Below are 17,805 nucleotides of genomic sequence, written 5' to 3' on the forward strand. Positions count from 1 at the left end.
CACGAGGCCGCCGCCGCCAATGCGAGCCGCCCTGCCGCACATGCGTACGGCGCGGCGGAGCGGACCGGAACGGAACGGGGCGCAGCGAGCGCGGCTGCATCCCGGGGAATGTAGTCAGACGGGCAGGAGGAGGCCTCCGCACTGGCTGCGGAGAGGCGGGGAGCGGCGGAAGCTGGCTCTGATTGGTTGAGGGCGCGAACGACGTTTGCGAGGGCCGTCGTAGGGGTGATTGGTGGCAGGGCCACGGGTGGCCCCTCCGGAAGGGTAGGGATTGTGTTCGCGTCCGTTCTGCTCCACGGGGAAGCGGTGCGGAGTCGGGGAACGGCGGAGCCGCCTGCCCCCAGCGGCAGGTTCCGGGCGGCGGGGGCGCTCCCGTGGACGGCAGTGTCACCCGCTCCTACAGAACAGTCGTGTCACAGGAGACCCCAGTCCACACAGCCCTTCCGTGACGGAAAGGGGCACCCCTGGTGACGGTTCAGAGTAGTCCAGGCTGAGAGAGACACTGTGAAACTCACTGGGGAAGGGGAAAAAGCGTCCCCCGCGGGCACCGCAGCAGCCGTGGGTCCTGCTAAGGCGGGAAGAGGCTCCCCTAGATGAAGGTTTAACGCTTGGGACCTGTCGGTGTGCTCCTCGGCATGGCACGGGGTAGGTAGGGAAGCCACAGCCAGCGCAACACCACAACGATAATGAAAACGACATCAGTCCTGGTGGTGGTGGAGGCATCTGGGAAGCCTGCTATGTGTGACAGGGCCCAAACACCTCTGTCTGGTATAGAGGCACGGCTAGGGAACACCAAGGAGAACAAGAAAGTACTCTCTTGAGTAATGGAAGTGTCAGCAGAGTAGCATTAAAAACCATGGGAGGTGGAGATTCCAGCCTCCAAGATCGCATCCTGGGGGGAAATGGTGGAAACCCTGTGCCTGCAAGTTGTACATTGAGACAAGTCAAAACACTGAGAGAACAGTGTCCTATTGGAAGGCAATCTTAACAACTGCCAAGGAGAACAATTGGATGATCCAGGAGGATCTGTCTGTCTGTAATTTTTGTTGCTCTATGCACTTCAGTGCTTTGCTGAGCCACGCTCTGATCCATACACTTGTACCCACACAGAGAAATTTTAGCCCAAACTGGTAGCTGCAAACAAGATAAGTAATAGAAGCACAATTATCCTTATAATTTAATATATGAAATGTTTCAATCCCTAGTACCCATCAACACTAAATATATCCTGCCCATTTCTTAAAATGTTTATAAAACTGTGTTTCCTTACTGTCTCCTTTAAGATGTGTCCCACCTCACGCATTCATTAAAGTCTTTATTATTACAAATGGAGCTGGGTAGTTACTGAACATCATAGTTGGACCGTTACATGTATTTATAGTTTCTCTCATCAATCAAAATGTATTTTGACAGCCATCGGGCAACAGCACGGAGAGTAGCAGCTGCAGCGCCTGCTCCAGCTCCACCCCGTGCCTGTCGGATGAAGTATTTCCTGCCCCTGTCTTCCAGTATTTCATCTGCAGAATGGCGCTAATGATTTTAAAGTATTTTGAGCTCCGTTGATGAAAAATATATATGAAAACTGCATGTCATTTTCATCTGTCATTTCCTGACACTGTAACTTAAAATGTACTCAGCCAATTAAGAGGGAAATTGAGATAGGAATGCTGTTTCATTAAATATTAAATGAAAGGAGTTAGGGTGTTTTATTCTGGTTCAAGAGCCTGGAAATCAAAAAGGAAAGCTGTCCTCTGCCATATGGGGTAAAGCATTCATTCAGAAAGACAGTTTTTAAAAATTACTTATGTACTGTCTGGGCATTTGTAGATAATTCCTAGAAACAGTAGGATTGATACAAAATGTGCATTGCCTTAATTCCACCTCTGAATGTTTTTGTCCTACATACATAGCCCTATGCTTTGTGAAATTTGGCAGGTTATTCATTAACTCTGTTGTTGCTCCTGAGCAAGAGAAAACGAATTTGCCTGTGGTAAATGAAATTGAGACTGGCTAGAATCATCACAGTGAATTGCAGAGGGCTGCCACTCTAAAAACCCGGTCTAGATGTTTTCTCAGCCCAAGAAAGGTAATGGCTAAGGACGTGTGCACCTCCTTGGGGCTGTGAAGAAGGCAGGGCTACAATTAGCTCCAGCACAATGACTGTGACAGTCATTAAGTGACACTGGGTCTATCCCAGTGTGTTTTGAATTCTCCCCCACTCCCCCCCCCCCCCAAAAGGCAGGATTGTAACACGTCCTTATGCAGCAATGCCTCATCCTGCCCATCCCACGTGATCACCATGCTCCTGCAGTCATTCAAACGGCTGACGCAGCTATATGGCACTCTAGGAAGAGCCAAAAGACAAATCATGATTCAGAATAAAGCTGCCCTAGGGCAGAGAAGAGCCTGGACCTTTTTCTTTTTTTTCCAGGATATGCCTTATTGCTGCAAGCCTTTAACCTGCCTCATCTCTACTGACAAACATACTTGAGGATCTCCCTTCTGAATTTCCTAGGATGCCTGCCACCATGTGACAGCATCATGGGGCAGCGCTAATGGCAAAAGGGCCTGGGGGAGGTATTATCATCTCCCTGCCTCCCAGTGAAGCTGTGCTTGCTCATTTCTTGGTATTCCTTATCATACCCTTCTTCCCCTCCTAAATCACAGAGGGCCTGACCCTCATGGCTTGCTCCATCACACTGCCAAAGGCTGGTGTTTGCTGCAGCCACCATGCTCCAAACAGACAGAGCTGTTGCCAGTGCCACAGGCCATCAGACCAGGGTTGCACTGGGCGGGCAGGATGGAGAGCTAACTGTGACACTTAGGGCAGGTAGACAACTTGGGTGTCACAGGGCAACATTTAGTACTCCGTGTTACAGCTGCTGCATTTTATCCCTGCTTACAAGGAGAGCTCCTAACCCTAATGTTTGTTGTTCCCCCTTTTACTCTGTGAGGAAGTGTTATGAGTGGGTCATCCCTTTTTGAATCCTAATGCAAAAAAATACTTCAACTGTCATTTAAACAGAGCTAACAAACAAGTGACAGCTTCAGGCCCTGCAGGAAAAGATTGATGGATGGCAGGCATGCGCATGCTGTGATCATTGTATTATACTGGGGGGGGTGGGGGGGGGGGGGTGTGTATTACTGTTATTTGGGGATTTACAACAGCTGATCATGATTCTTTTTGTCCTTTCTGATATCTGTCCTGTTGGCCATGGAAGTCTGTTTTTGCTTATCTTTGAGGCTGGTTATATTTAGACTTTGGTGCTGGTATGCTCACAATGTGGCCCAGTCCCAAATGTACCAGCTGTCTACACCAGAGCTGATGCTGGGGCAGGCTACCCACTTGATGACCTCTGCATCCATCAGCCTTTGCACACAGGGTATTGGTGCCCACACTGCCCTGGCAGGAAGGGAGTCAGGATATGGCCAGGATACACATCTGGGCCAAGGATGCATGGAGACCTCATAGCAGCCTTCCAGTATCTGAAGGGGGCCTATAGGGATGCTGGGGAGGGACTCTTCATTAGGGACTGTAGTGATAGGACAAGGAGTAACGGGTTAAAACTTAAACAGGAGAAGTTTAGATTGGATATAAGGAGGAAATTCTTTCCTGTTAGGGTGGTGAGGCACTGGAATAGGTTGCCCAGGGAGGTTGTGAATGCTCCATCCCTGGCAGTGTTCAAGACCAGGTTGGATGAGGCCTTGGGTGATATGGTTTAGTGTGAGGTGTCCCTGCCCATGGCAGGGGGGTTGGAACTAGATGATCTTAAGGTCCTTTCCAACCCTAACTATTCTATGATTCTGTAAGGAGATGGGATGCATCTCTGGGTCTCATGGATTAGACATAGCCAGAGTTGGCCTTTGAGAAGGGGATCCAATATTATGTTCATGTCTGCTGTCATATGACAGTTCCTTCAGAGTGTGCCCTTCAGTGAACTTGATTTCATAGAGTATCTTCTAGAAACTGTGTAACCTTAAATGTAGTAAAGCAAAAACTTAATGAAAATGAATGACCTTATGGGCAGCTGGTTCTGGAAAGCCTTGTGACAGACACTTGAAAAATGCCTTTTAGTCGCTGGAAGGCATTTCCCAAGGTCGCCTTGGGATGTCCTGTGTATGTGTCAGCTCATGAAAATACTGTAGCCACAGGTGATGAAGAATTGCACCCACAGAGTAATTTAAACCTCCCAGGATTCTCCCTGGATGGGGTCAAGTGAGCAGAGGGAGAGCCTTGCACGTTTGACTTTACATGATGGAACAAGATCTGCTTTGTTTGTGCTTTGTCAAGGCTACAAAACTTGGGTCCATGTAGCAAGTATAAGTTACACTCACAGTGCTTGTTTGGGTTCAACTTCGCTGTTTCCTGAATTGCTAAAGGCAGCAGTCTCTGTTACATTGAGCTCTGGGTAGGCACAATCTTTTTTTGGGACAAACAATAGGAGCCTGCAAACAATGCAAAGTGGCCTACAGTCTGGTGGTGTTAAAAGGTTCATTTAAATTTTCTCACAACCCTGCCAGTCTCTTTTTAACATAATTAATATCAAATGAAAGTTTCTGTTTGTTCTGTGATCGCTGTTGCTCAGCTTACCTTGCAGCAGAACATACTAAGGCCTCATTCATTCACGTTATAACTTATGTAGTACTAGCCAGTTGGAAAATGATGACAGATTTGCATCCTGTTCTGCTCCGTTTAGGAGCTGATGTTCACTGACTTGCAATAACCGTGTATTTGCATAGTGCCTTTAACTCCAAAATATTTTAGTTTTACATGACTTATGGGTGGTCATTTCTATCAGCCTTGAAGTGCAGTGACTTCAGGGTTGGAATGTGGCAGCCAGTTACCAGCGCACACTATATAATAGAGTGTTGTGTGAATATCTTATCCATATGAAACTGCAAACAGAATTTGAGCAGGCAGGTATTTCATTCAGAAACCAGGCCAACCTCCCTAAACCTTACTCTTGCTGCAAGATATTCAGTACCTATAAATAAACAAGCCCTGACTTCACCTCTCTTTTGTACAGCAGTCTTGCCTCCAGCATTGTCCTGGAGTACAGCTTCACCACAACAGCCCCCCCGAGGCTCCTGCTGAGCCCCCTGAGCAACCACCTCTGAGCATCTGACCCTCCGAGGTGCCGCTGAGCCTCTTTGTCCTGAATCAAGCGTGTCCCTGCACAATGGGGATACAGCTGTCTGCCTGCCGGAGTTAATGAGCGTAGAGAGTAGGCCTTCAATTACGTTTTCCTCAGACATATTTCTCAAAGAGCTAGCTTCACAATAAAAAGGAGGTATTCTGCTCCTCATTTTATACAGGAGGAGGCTGGAGGCTAAAATTCAGAGAAATTAAGTAACTTGTTGAAATTACAAAGCAGATAAACAGCAGAGCTCAGAATCAAGCTTAGATCCCCACCCCCACGTCCCTATATGACTTGTGCATCTAACAAGGCACAACACAAAATCCACCACATTTTAGCTTTCATAGTAAAGAGGTAGTTCTGCTACAGCTTTCTGTTTAACTTTCTTTGGCTTTGCATCAAACCAATCTGGCTGTGTTCTTATTTTATACTTACTACCACCCTAAGTAGGTTCTTTTATGTGTGGGCGCCACAGAAATTAAGTTTTAAGCTAGAGTTTAGTGGGATCAAATGTTAGGATACAGAACTCCCAGAAAGTTAAGAAGACTAAAACCTAGGCCTTGTAAAGAAAAAAACAAAAAAGAAGGGAGAGGAGGGAGGAGGAGAAATCCAATGGTCACTTCTCCCTATCACTGTATGGTCCCAGTCCAATAGGAACTGCTAGCTCCAACCAGGCTGCCAGAGGTCTGGAGTGCTGGGACAAAAGGCCAAAAATCATCTTTTTTCCATCTAGACAACATTTTAGGTGGAAAAAGAAGAACATATCCAGGGACACCCAGATGAGTAGTAGCCTTAACAATGCCAACTTTTCCGCTCCCAAAGTTGTTTACACCCACAAAATTAATCATGGAGCCAAACTGTGGGGAGAGTTGTGACTCCCTTAAATGTGTGGTCTTTATCAGAAAGGCCAAATGAAATCATTTTGAATTACTAGACACGTTAACAATGCCTAAGGGTGTCATATACAAATAGCTGACACCTCTAAACACTGACGCAATAAGGATGGACAAGAACATGAAGTGAGGGTGGTTGGGAGGAAAGGTCTTTTTTAGATGTATCCAAGGTAGAGCAAGTTTTATTATTGGGCTAGAAACATATAGTATCCCAGGAGTGAACAGCTCACACATTTGATCCGATCTTGGGCTCAGTCCAGCTCCCACTGAAGTTTAATGGGAGTTGGATCAGGCCATTGCACTCACATTTTTTCCATGCATGGAAAACTATTTCCGTTACTTTGAATTACAATACCACTGGCTTTGGATTTTATATAATAAAATAAATCTAGGCCACTGTTTATATTCCAAGAAACTGCATTCTGGGATGCCAGCAAATATATTGCCTGTTGGATTTAAAAAAATAAAATAAAAACTGGACACATTGGTTTAAAAAAACAACAGCTCCTAATTATTAAACATAATTTTTCTTCCTTGTGCTTTTCTGGAGTCCTCAAATATTTGAAGTATGAAAGGTACATATAAATTCTTCTCTGGTGGTTGAAATGGTGGAATCTGTAGAACTGCAATGCTTTATAAGAAACAGAGGTTTAATATAAAAATTATAATCTTCACAACTGGCTCTTTGCTTATTGGCATATTTTGTGCATTTTAAAATCTACAGAAAAAACCCTAACACCCTTGGAATGTCAGAAACAAAGGGGATGTATATTAGCAAACCCTTATATTTTGGGAACTGGCTTCTCTTGATTGTTCTGACTGCAAATGAACTCTGCAGATGCTGAGAGGCACAGGAAATGTCTTGTGCTAGAAAAAGCATTTGTTCCCTGCTTTATGAATTAGATTCTACTAAAATTCCAACGTGGTAAGACTGATTAGCAGACTTTGGTAATGCCTTCTGCCCTAGTACAATTTTATTATGCTCTTTTATTACCAAGGAAAAACACAGAAAATACTTCCATTGGTGAACATACGCCCACATTCTGGGAGCAAACGTTATCTGTGGTTACCTTATGCCAGGGAAGAGCATGGCCCCTGGACTCTGAAATACAGAGCAGCAAAGTAAGACACCTCACCAAAAGAATGAAATAAAAGCACACATATACACAAGCAACAGAGGGAAAGAAATGTCAATGAGGGGTGTTTAATGTTAAAGAGAAACTATACATCTGGGATGGTGGCGAGGAGGATTTAATAGAGCTGAACAAGGTGACCACCTGCATCCACTTCAAAGAGTGAAAAAACTGGCAGTGATGTGAGGAGTCATGTGCATGTGTGTGCATTCAATGCCTCTTTCTGCTGACAAAATACAAAGTATATTGCCTTTGCAAACATTCCTGGGCACTGGCAGCTTCTCCCCTACATTGACAAATTCAGTTTCAACATGGGATTAAAAGGAAAATAATTAAAAATCTCCCTCATGCACATAGCCATGTAGTCTGAGCTGGACTGGCTTGCCCTTGGCCCAGGCGGTACAGAAGACCTAGATGTTGGGTTCATACTGGTCAGCCACAGGTCACACCTTCCCTCCTAACAACAGCAGGTTGCAAACCTTCCTCCACCACAGTGTGGTCTGTGAAGCATCCAAGAATGGTTTACAGGATTTTAAGCTGTATTCTATGTCTTGAAAGGGGCCTTGCCTAACCTTCCCTCTCATGTGACAAAGCCCTCAGAGGGATCAAAAACTGGTTCTGAATTCTCCAGTGGGTTTAATGAAGTGGCAGGGTTTGAAACTCAGGTAACTAGGACTCACCCACATCTGGCAGTAATTTCAGATGTGCAGTAACTATGCAAAATGCTAAGACTTACTGATCGGAGCAGAAAGAACCCACCTTTCTCCTTCTTCCTGGCTTTGTTTCTGCAATGAAGCAGTGTGTGTGCGCTTGTGCGTAGGGGGGAGTTCATTTTCTCAGCACCTCCTCAGCCTCTTCACCCTGACTGAAACATCCACGAGGAGATGCACCTGCAGACAAACTCCCCAGCAGAACTGAAGGAATGGCATACCAGCTGGCCTGATGGGGGAAATTTCAAAACCAAAATGTCTCTTAAATAAGCTTCTTTAATTATTATCATCATCTGTTTATTTATACAAATATAAAATATATTTATATAGATTTATATAATATAGATTTGTTGCTTTGGTGGCTCCTTTCATTTACAGACATACTGGTCGACGATCTCTGTGCACTTTTTACACTTGACGTAACAGCACCAATGGAACTTGCAGTGGCAACGCTCCACCTGGACGCTCTTGAACTGGTCATAACCCCGTCCGCAGCACATCAGCTCACACCCATCCATGCCCTCCGAGGTCTTGTTGCACAGTCGGCCCTGGGTGCCCAGAGAACCAGTGGTCTCATTGCGCAGGCAATAGTCCGGGCTGGGGTCAACGTAGACCAGGTCCTCTTGCGTCGGCATGTTGAAGCGGTTGTTCACCAGCTCCAGCTTGCCCTTGCGGCTGATCCTCATGGCCGCGGCGCTGTCGTACTTCTCCTTCAGCAAGTCGCCCACCTTGCGGAAGTCAGCCAGCTGCAGCCAGCAGGTCTTGAGGCTGCAGGAGCCTGATACACCATGGCACTTGCAGGCCACGTCTGCCAGCTTGTACACGGCCTGTGGGAAAAGAAATGCAGTCAGGCAAAGCTGTGCCTATTCCTGCTGCACTGGCAGCTGGCTGAATTACAATGAAGTCATCACGTTTCCATAGCTGCTGTCATTATCCCCCAATTTCTGTTGTTTCGCCCTTCAGAGGAGACAAAAGTCTCCTCTTCCCCCTGCTGCAACTGCTGCGCTCCTATTCCCTAAATATTCCTATTTCTGGTCACGCTGCTTCCCAACATGACTCCTGCACCTTTTTTCCCCCGACTTAACAGCAGGGTCAGGAGAAGAAAAGAAGAGAAAGCTTTATCTCCACGTGGACTCTGGAAATTCTCCCACTCTCATAGAGTAAGAGTGGTGTTTATTGTGGCATTTATTTGGGGGTTTCCCTTCAGAGCTGGGAAAGGGGAACACCTGGGAAGCAGCCCATTTCCAACCACCGGCACCAGGAACCAACACTATACTCCAAGGGATACATCTGCATCTTTCCATGATAAATGCACGTCCCCACACCCTTTCCCTTCATCTCTGCTGAGAGGACCCCGTTCTGGGGCAGTGTCCCAGAGGCTGCTTTGCCGAGAGCGGCAAGCAGGGGCGGTGGTGCGGAAGACGAACACCTCTGTCCTGGAGCAGAGGCCGCACACCTCAGCTCCAGGGGGTGCTCACGGCGTCCACCTTGGCGGGCAGGCACACGTTGCGAACCTGCGCCATCTTGTGTCCACAGGCTTCCCTGCACCAGCAGCACTACCGCCACGCACAAGGGCCGACATCTCAAACAGCAAACGCCAAGATTTCGGTGCGGTCTTTCCCCACGTACTTTCAGCTATGTTTGTGGGCGTCTGAGGCGGCTGTGGATGCATCATATCCCTGAAAATCCGGCATCCGAATCAGCAAATAGGCGTGAAATGCTGGCAGCGAGCATTAAGCCCTCAGCAGAGCGAGCACACGATGTAAAGGAAAACGGTGGTTACTCTCCTCCTCACACTAGCTGGGAGGAGAGAGAAATATTGAAATATATTCTAGAATTACAAATCTCAGACCCTAGGAAAAGAAACCGAAATGGAGGCTCGGTTTGCTCTTTCCATTCATTCCAGAGACAGGTAAAAAAACTGTCAGCACCCACGGACGCTGACAAGAGTTTGCAAAGTGAAGAGTTGATGTCCCTGCACAATCACAGCTACAGCAGCTTAAGTGCCAGCCTTGCCATCAGGCTCACCTCCGCTCTCCCCTGACTATCATGCACATCCACAGGGCAGTGCCTCTGCCAGACTCCATGTGCCAAGCAGAGGTATCTGGCATCAGCTGAGGAATTTCCGCCAGCTGTTTCTGGTGGGTGACATCAAGGAACGTGAGAGAAGACTGGGATGCTCTGAGGGAGACAGCGATATTCCCTCCAGCCAGGTTTTCTGCTGAAGAAAGCAACCAGACACTGAGGGTTCTTTTCTTCCCCATGCACCAACTCAGAAGAAAGCTTCTCAGCTCTCTGCATTCACGTGCGAAGGAGTAGGTGATTAATGCAATTGAGCATACTGCAAGTGAAATCTTCTACCTATGACTACGTTCTGGACCAGCAGCGAGAGGTCAGAGTTCTCCTACAACAACTGGTTACTCCTGTGCCTAATGAACATCTAGTGGTTTTGACAGCTAGTGAAGATTCAATTTGGCTTAATGACTAAATCACATGGAGGCCAATCCAGCTCCTGAGAAAGTCAATGGAGTGAATCCTTAAAACAGAGAAGCTTTAGTTCTGCTCCTTGGAGCTCAATTTACTGAGGCAATCCCTCACAGTGCAATGTAACAGCTACAGGCTGGGAGTTAAGCACTTGTCTTGGATCAAACTACAACTGCAGAGGACCAACCACACTGTTACTTAAGGATTCCTGCTGTACTGTAACCAGACAGAGCTACAGCTGAATTTCCCAAGCCCCAGACACTTACTATATCCTCACTGCACTGCCAGCCTGCTTGTTTTAAGTTTGTGTTAGCACTTTTTGGTTACGGTTCTGTCAAATCCCAGGCCACTCGTGCCTCCCTTGCCCTTGCATGTGTTTTCATAAAGTATTACAATTCTTCCTAATCCTGGGCTTTGTTCCTTTAGAAAAACACTGCAACTTGATCCCCCTCAGTTAATGTCATGGGACTGAGTTCACTCTGACTTGGCTTTAAGCAACTGATGCTCAAAACATCTGGCCCATGTGGGTAGTAGCAGTGCTGGGGAATGCAAACGCTACCAGTCATTGCAGGTGAGCATGGCGCCACTCAGCCCCCTGCAGCTCCCACCATCAATGTCCCGTGGAGGTAACCATAGCTTCAGCTGCTAAATGGCTCTCCCACTCTCCCCCTTTGCTGCCCAAATGGGGAGAAAGCAGAGGAGACTGGAGAATTCCTCTCTGACCGGGCGCAGGTCAAGGTAAAGAATAACAGACCTCACATGCAATTCTGAGGGCAGGGTCTGATCAATAGCCATGCCACTTAAACAGGTTGAAAATGCCTCTAATGGAAAGGCTTAAAGGCCCTTCCCATAAGCCCAAGTTCTTTTCCAATTCTTTTCTTTCAATAATGGGAATGGGAAGAGAATTAATGGGGAATTCCTATGTGGTCAATTAGCCAGACCCCCTTCCAGGCTCTTCTGGCACTGGCTTGAGTGACTGATGACTGAGGCCTGCCATATGCTGACTGGGTAAACAGCGTACAACGACTGACCGCCACAGTCTGCCAGACAGGGTGACAGATAAGGAATGGGGGGAAATAAGAGAGTGTAATGGAGACCAATTGGAAGAAAAAGACAGATGGAAGGAAAGGATGCACTGAGATAACAGCCAAAGACAAACAAACACAGGCAATAAAGCCAGGAGGCACCACAACAAGGATTCCGTCGCGGAGTGAAGAGGTGATGGGGTCAGAACTGCCTGAAAGATAAAAGACCTCTGATCCCCTCCTGCTCCTCTCTCAGCTCCTTCTGAGAACCATGGAGAGAAGGAACAATCTTCTCTCTTGCCATCAGAGCTCCTCAGGGTTCAAGGAGGACTTTCTCACCCACAGGAAACTGAGTGAGGGGACACACCAAAAGTCTTCCTAAAAATCAGAAGACATCAACTGAAACACTAGCTGGGAAAGTGAGGGAAGGCTGTACATGGGTTGGCACCTGGTGGTCATGTAGCAGTGCTCACTGCCATGTCTCCAGCACTCCCTTCTTTCAGCACTGACTTGCGGGAGTATGGAGTTACAAGTGCACCTTCCTACTTCCAAAACCAGAATCTCAGAAGTTTAGGAATGCAGGACCAGACGGGACTTCCTTGGTTTTTAAGTATGATCTCTTGCTGTTGTAGGCACTGCTTCAAATAATATTTTCCTTAAATGTACGGAGTGCCCTTTTAAAAGCAATTAGGTTTTCAGCCACCATCATTCTGATCACTATTCCAATGATAAAGTATCTTTTTCTAATTCCCAGCCTAAACGTATTCACTTTATGCCCGTTTGCTATTGTGCCAAATTGGCCTTTTGCTTAAAAAGTACTTTTCCTTCCCTATTATTTCTCCCGCAACACAGACATCAGTCATATCCTCTCTCAACTTTCACTTTGCTAGGCTAAACATGGCAAGCTATTCCAACCCACTTTCTTAAGAAAAGATTCGTATCCCCTGAGTCCATCATAATAAGCCTTTTCTAGTCTGAGGTCATTTTGCTCGGGAATATGAGAACATACAATATTTTGGGGCCTCACAAGAGCTGAATACAATGGCATTAGTATTCCCCCATTGTTTCCTAAAAATACTTTCCCTAGTACATTACAGGGTATTTACCACCTTCTGAGCCACATTACATCTGCAGTCATCTGCAGTGGACTGCTGCGACCCATTCTTTTCAATTCATTTCCTAATGACTAAAAACGTTTTACATACAAGACCTCAAATGATGGTCTTCATGTTGTTTTATTGGATGTCATTAGCTGCTGTACAAAATTTGCATTTTTCTCTGTATTTGTAATATCTGGCACTTTTGCATCATCAGGAAATTTCCTCAGCCCATTCCAATTCTTGTGTTGAGGCTGTGAAATAAAAATACCAAGTGTTGATCTTGAGGTAAGTCCTTGAAGACTTGCTAATTAAGCTCTGTTAAGAATCAAGGTACGTCTTTTCACACAACTTTCTGACATCTTTCCTTGAACCAGTTTCTTGTCTGTCTCATAGCTGCTGTATCTTTCCTTATCTTTCCCAATGTAACCAAGCGTTTCCCACATGGAAATACATTAAATGTCTCACAGAAGTGCTTATAAATGAGATCTAATAGATCTAGTTTGGTTTTTAGGAGATCAGTTATGTTGCAAGTGATTGTGTGATCAATCTTTGAGGAATCCTTCACAAATTACTTCACATTTTGCCTCTTCCTCCAAGATATCTTTTCCCCGAGGTCCTCCTGTAAGTTCTGCTGAGGTCACTCTGCCTGTGCTGCCAGGTGCCAGCTCTTTCAGAGTGACATGCAAGAAAGCTGGCACTCCCTGTGCCCACTTCAGAGCTTTATGCAACCTGAGTTTTGCTTCCAGCTAGGTGGTGATAATTTATATTTCCATTTCTAAGAGCCAAGAGGAAAGACTACCCTGTACTGTCTAAATGCCATCCTGACCAGACAACCCTGGAACCCATAACAACGCCATCTCAGAGCCATCAGGATTCTCCTATCCAGATCCTTACATGTTCATCTCCTTTCCCAGCATCTCCATTCCTCACTACCCCCAAATCCTCATCCACTCAGTCCACCCTAAAGCCCAGCCTCGTTTACTCCAGAGCTCTGTTCTTCCAACCCTTTGCTGCCACCTGATTCCCAATTGAATCATTTGACCCGACCACAAACTCCCCTCCATCATCAGCCCCCTGCACCATCTGACCCACCTCAGGTCTGCAGGCCCCAACCTTCTGTACTTGCTGCTCAGCTCCTCTTCCTCTACCTGTCTGAACATGACAGCTACCTCCTCTTACCTTCCTCACTCCCACAGGGTGCCAGCACCATTAACTACTACTGTCTCCTGTGATAGACCGTGCCTGGCTTGCCCCAGAAGAAATCTGTGGAGGACTTAAAAATCTACACTTACAAGCACTTATTCACCCAGGCAAAAGTACTGAGGACAGAAAAGACATCCCCATTGTGTAGCAGACATATGGTACCCCTCCCCACGAGCAAAGCCCCCTATTCCAACTTGAAGCCGCAGGTAAAGCACTTACTTATTTTGGGGCTCAAAACTACTTTGTCCTTGGAGTCTGCCCCATCCTCATTCACTAGCAGTCTCCCTTCTTCCAATTTCCAATTTGCAAAGTTTAAAAACTTTCCCTGTTTATTTTACTACCTTTTGCAAGGTCTGACTCAGCGTGATTTTTTTACTGTTCTCACTTCATCTTTATACTTCTTGACCTCTAAAAGCTTTTTCATTATTTATTTGCTATCAGTTCTTTTTCTTTTTTTTTTTCCATTTTTAGTAGGCTTTCAGTCTGTTCCTAACAGCTTCTCTGTGGTAGTTATTCACACAGTGAGGTCTGGATATTCTTCCTACAAGGTTTTTCCTCTTGCTTGGCATGAAGAATTGTAATGGCTTTAGCATCTTTGACTTGAAAATGTTCCAGACTTCCTCCACATCAATTTCCCCATCTGAGTTTACTAACCAGCTCCCTTAGTTTATCGGAGTTTGTTCTTTGAAATCCATAAGCTTAATTACACACTGGTTTATACTTCCATTTAATTTAATCTAAAATGACTTGTGTTCATTTAATCTAAGGTTATTTTCTACAGCCATCTGTTCTACAGAGTCTACGAAAACCAAACTTGAAATAACATTGTCTTTTGCTGGCGCCTTTGGAAAGCCTTTGTCCAGGTCCAGTTTGTGCATTCACTGGAAACAGAAATCGCCTTGAGAGCTTGTCTATGGAGTCCAAAGCAGCACAGGCTCTGTACCCTTCCAAGCACAATTTAAACAACTTCCTGCACTGTAGTAAAGGCAGGACACAGCTGGGTTTAGCTCTGACCTTAAACAGAGCAAAGCTTTCTTCCATCTAAACCAGCGTCATCATCCGAAATCACGGCTTAGTGATATTCTTATTCTTGCCCACATAACAAGAATAACAAGACAGGGTAGTGTTTCACCCAAGCTGTGGAGCAAGTATCTTCAGACTTGATCTTTTAATACAGATGTTACTACAGTTCAACTGGCGCCTCGAACTATTGGCCATATTCTGTCTCTGGATCCCTCAAGGCAATAGGACTGCCTGTAAAACATCCCATAACATATTCACTCCCTATTTTAGACAGGGTATTTATTTGTAGTAATCCAAGTTCAGGACTCCAGACATATAAGACGTTCAAAGCATGTAATGCAGAGAAGAATGTCACTTTCAGGCTACTACTCCATGGAGGAATGTCCCCCCATTTCTAAGGAAATGCAGACTCTCTGCCCTTCCAAGACAAAAAAAAAAATAAATAAATAAACCCTCAAACCAAAACCCACTGAGTTCTACAGCTTTCAGTTGCGCTGTTTTCCACCTACTGCAAATTTACTGCACTTGATTTTACAAAAGAAGCGTAGAGTATTTGTAATGCTTCAACCTGACACATTGATTCCACAATCAAAAAAATAGAGCAAATCTTCCTTGGTGGCAAAATGAAGCCAAAATTACATGTGTAAAACACAGACACACATGGGAAAGACAGTAACAATTAGAAGTAAGAAAGGGAAGTACCCTCAGGAAACTGAGGATATTAGTTAAGAATGTGCAAAAGAGTGAGTCTAGGTACACTTAATAAGATTTTTTAACATGCACTAGAAATGAAATTAACCTCAGAGAAGCTCACTACCAGGGAAGACTGATAAAAATCTTAAACACGCTGTGAAAAGACACAACTGTTCAAGTAAGTATTCCTGTTCTACATTTGGAAAGAGGCAGGACTACATACTTGTAACGCAGACAAATGATGCTATACCTTCTAGGCTATTAATCACAAACAGAGTAATTATGTAAACAAATGTGCATACACTGGACACAAACAAAGGGGGCAACTTCACCTAAGTTTACAGTATCAGTGTAGAATACCAGAACCCTGCATGTCATTTTGGTATCCAGTTTCTTAAAGGATATGGGAAAACTGGTAAGGGTATGCTAAAGTATTGTGAAAATGATTTGATGGCTGATGAGAATCTCTGAAAGTGAGAGAGTCTTCAGTGCTCAATCTAGTTTGTCAAGAAAAGTGGTGAATAAATTACAGTAGATAAATACTTCTATGTAGAGGACATTCTGATTACTAAGAGGCTTTTGGATCTAGCTGTGAAAGTCAGAAAAAGAGCTGATTGGAAGCTGATGCCAGATAAATTCAAATGATAATGAGGTAGTGTCGAAACAGGGTGATTAATGATGGTAGCATACTACAAAGGAAGTGATGGATTCTCCATTCCTAGGGGTCTCCAGATCAAAACTATGTTATCTTCTCAGAAAATATCACCTAGAATCAGATTACTTATTTTGCCCAGTACCAAGGTAAATGAGCAAGGTGTTAAGTTTCAGAGATACTTATACCAGGCAGTCTGATTCGATGTTTGCTTCTGGTCTTATATTCCAAAACTCTGAATGATAGCAGTAGAAGAGAACTCCACATGCCAACAGATTCTCCTTTTCAACACCAGCCTGTTCTTTTGGAAGGTCTGGAAAGCCAGTTTCTGAAATGTAAACCTTGAAAGTGGGCCATGACAGCACCTAGTTTATTTGGAAACAGCTTACATGTCTGCATTTGCATGCCATACACCATCTCATTTGGCTTTAGCTGGCAACAGAAGCCTGCCACTAAAATGGGAATCTAGTATCGTCAATATTGCCTGTAATATTCACGGAAATGCAACAAATGTGACCATACACCATTACTGGGGTATCACTGGACAATCTTCATCAACCCTGAAAGTAATTTCAAGCTATCTGAAGCCTTCTGAATCTGCCGCTGAGAAGAGGAAAGTGTCAGCACTGGTCTTACCCTGCGACCAGCTTCGTTGTTCTGCAAGTTCATCAGCATGCGAGCCTGTTCCTCTGAACCTCTCACGTAGTTCTTCTCCCTCTCCTTGGCATCCACAAACTCCTTGGCAAAACGATATCCATACTCCACGTTATCCCCGCAGCCACCCCACAGCCAGTCTCGGGGCAAGTCCTTGGGCCGGGCCGTCCGGCTGCAGCCACAGCTGGAGAGCTCTCCTTCACGGCAAGCCCGGCTGATGGCGTTCACCACACCGGCAGCACTGACGGCATACGTGAAAGCAGTCTCTCGGCTACCTGCAAGAGAGACACGAGAAGCAAATTAAGAAGAGACAGATCTCATTTAACAAACAATACACAGCAAGGAGCAAGCACCCTGTTCTGGCAGAGGGGGAACGGTCCTAAGACATGCTTGCATCCCATTTTTGTTTTCATTTCATAGTAACAGTTCCAGTCAACTGACTGCCCAGAACTGGCAGTTTCTATGTAACCACAGTCAAACCCAAATCTGATTCTCTGACACACACCAGGGAAGGGTCTGAGAGTCCTCCTGTTGCCTGGAGGAATGCTCTTGGGAAGAGCATGTTCTTCATGAATTTTTAGGTCCTATTCCTCAAGGGCTGTTTTTATTACACCTATGTTTGCCTGTTTAAAAGCCCTGGAAACTCCAGAAACACCAACACCATAGGCAGGAACTGTGCAGTCTCTTTTCCCTTCAGTATCTTCTCGTTTTAACGTAGAGGAAACTCTCAAGCAAGAGGGTTATTCACTTGCTGAAAATATAGCTGCTACCTAAGCCACTGCAAACAACTGATGAGGTTGGGTCTGTGCAAATAAGCATTCTGGTCAAGCCAGATATCACTCGGGAATGATCTTCATTTAACTGCAACAAGCACTCTTTATGGGCTGCTCAGCTCATCGACCTTATTTTAGTTTACATGAGGTCAGCTGAGAACTGTTTTAAGACAAACTGAAGGAAACCCGTTTTTACACTAAAGCTTTGAGGCAGAGGCTCTTCCAACGCCTACAGAGCTGCAGTGCTGGAACAAGTAAAATTTCCCATGTAGACAATAATAAATGAAAAGACTTTCCATTAGCACGTTTACTAGAGACTGCCCT

At 45.3% G+C, this 17,805-nt stretch overlaps 1 protein-coding gene across 4 annotated transcripts in view; it reads right to left on the reverse strand.

Annotated features, from left to right (window-relative positions):
• Nucleotides 1-7,216: 7,216 nt before the first annotated feature.
• Nucleotides 7,217-17,805, reverse strand: part of WNT5B (Wnt family member 5B) — a 73,914-nt gene continuing 63,325 nt past the window's right edge. For all 4 annotated transcript variants that reach the window (XM_061444767.1, XM_061444768.1, XM_061444765.1 and 1 more), the window contains 2 exons: nt 16,691-16,983; nt 7,217-8,701 (listed from right to left, as the gene is read on the reverse strand). In XM_061444767.1, coding sequence (XP_061300751.1) covers nt 8,243-8,701; nt 16,691-16,983 — 752 coding nt within the window. In that variant the 3' untranslated portion in view covers nt 7,217-8,242. The remainder of the gene's footprint in view (nt 8,702-16,690; nt 16,984-17,805) is intronic.

Source organism: Pezoporus flaviventris, unplaced genomic scaffold (assembly GCF_033815535.1).
Source record: "Pezoporus flaviventris isolate CSIRO_AGI_PZ_B2104156 unplaced genomic scaffold, CSIRO_AGI_Pfla_v1 ptg000002l, whole genome shotgun sequence".
Taxonomy (NCBI): domain Eukaryota; kingdom Metazoa; phylum Chordata; class Aves; order Psittaciformes; family Psittacidae; genus Pezoporus; species Pezoporus flaviventris.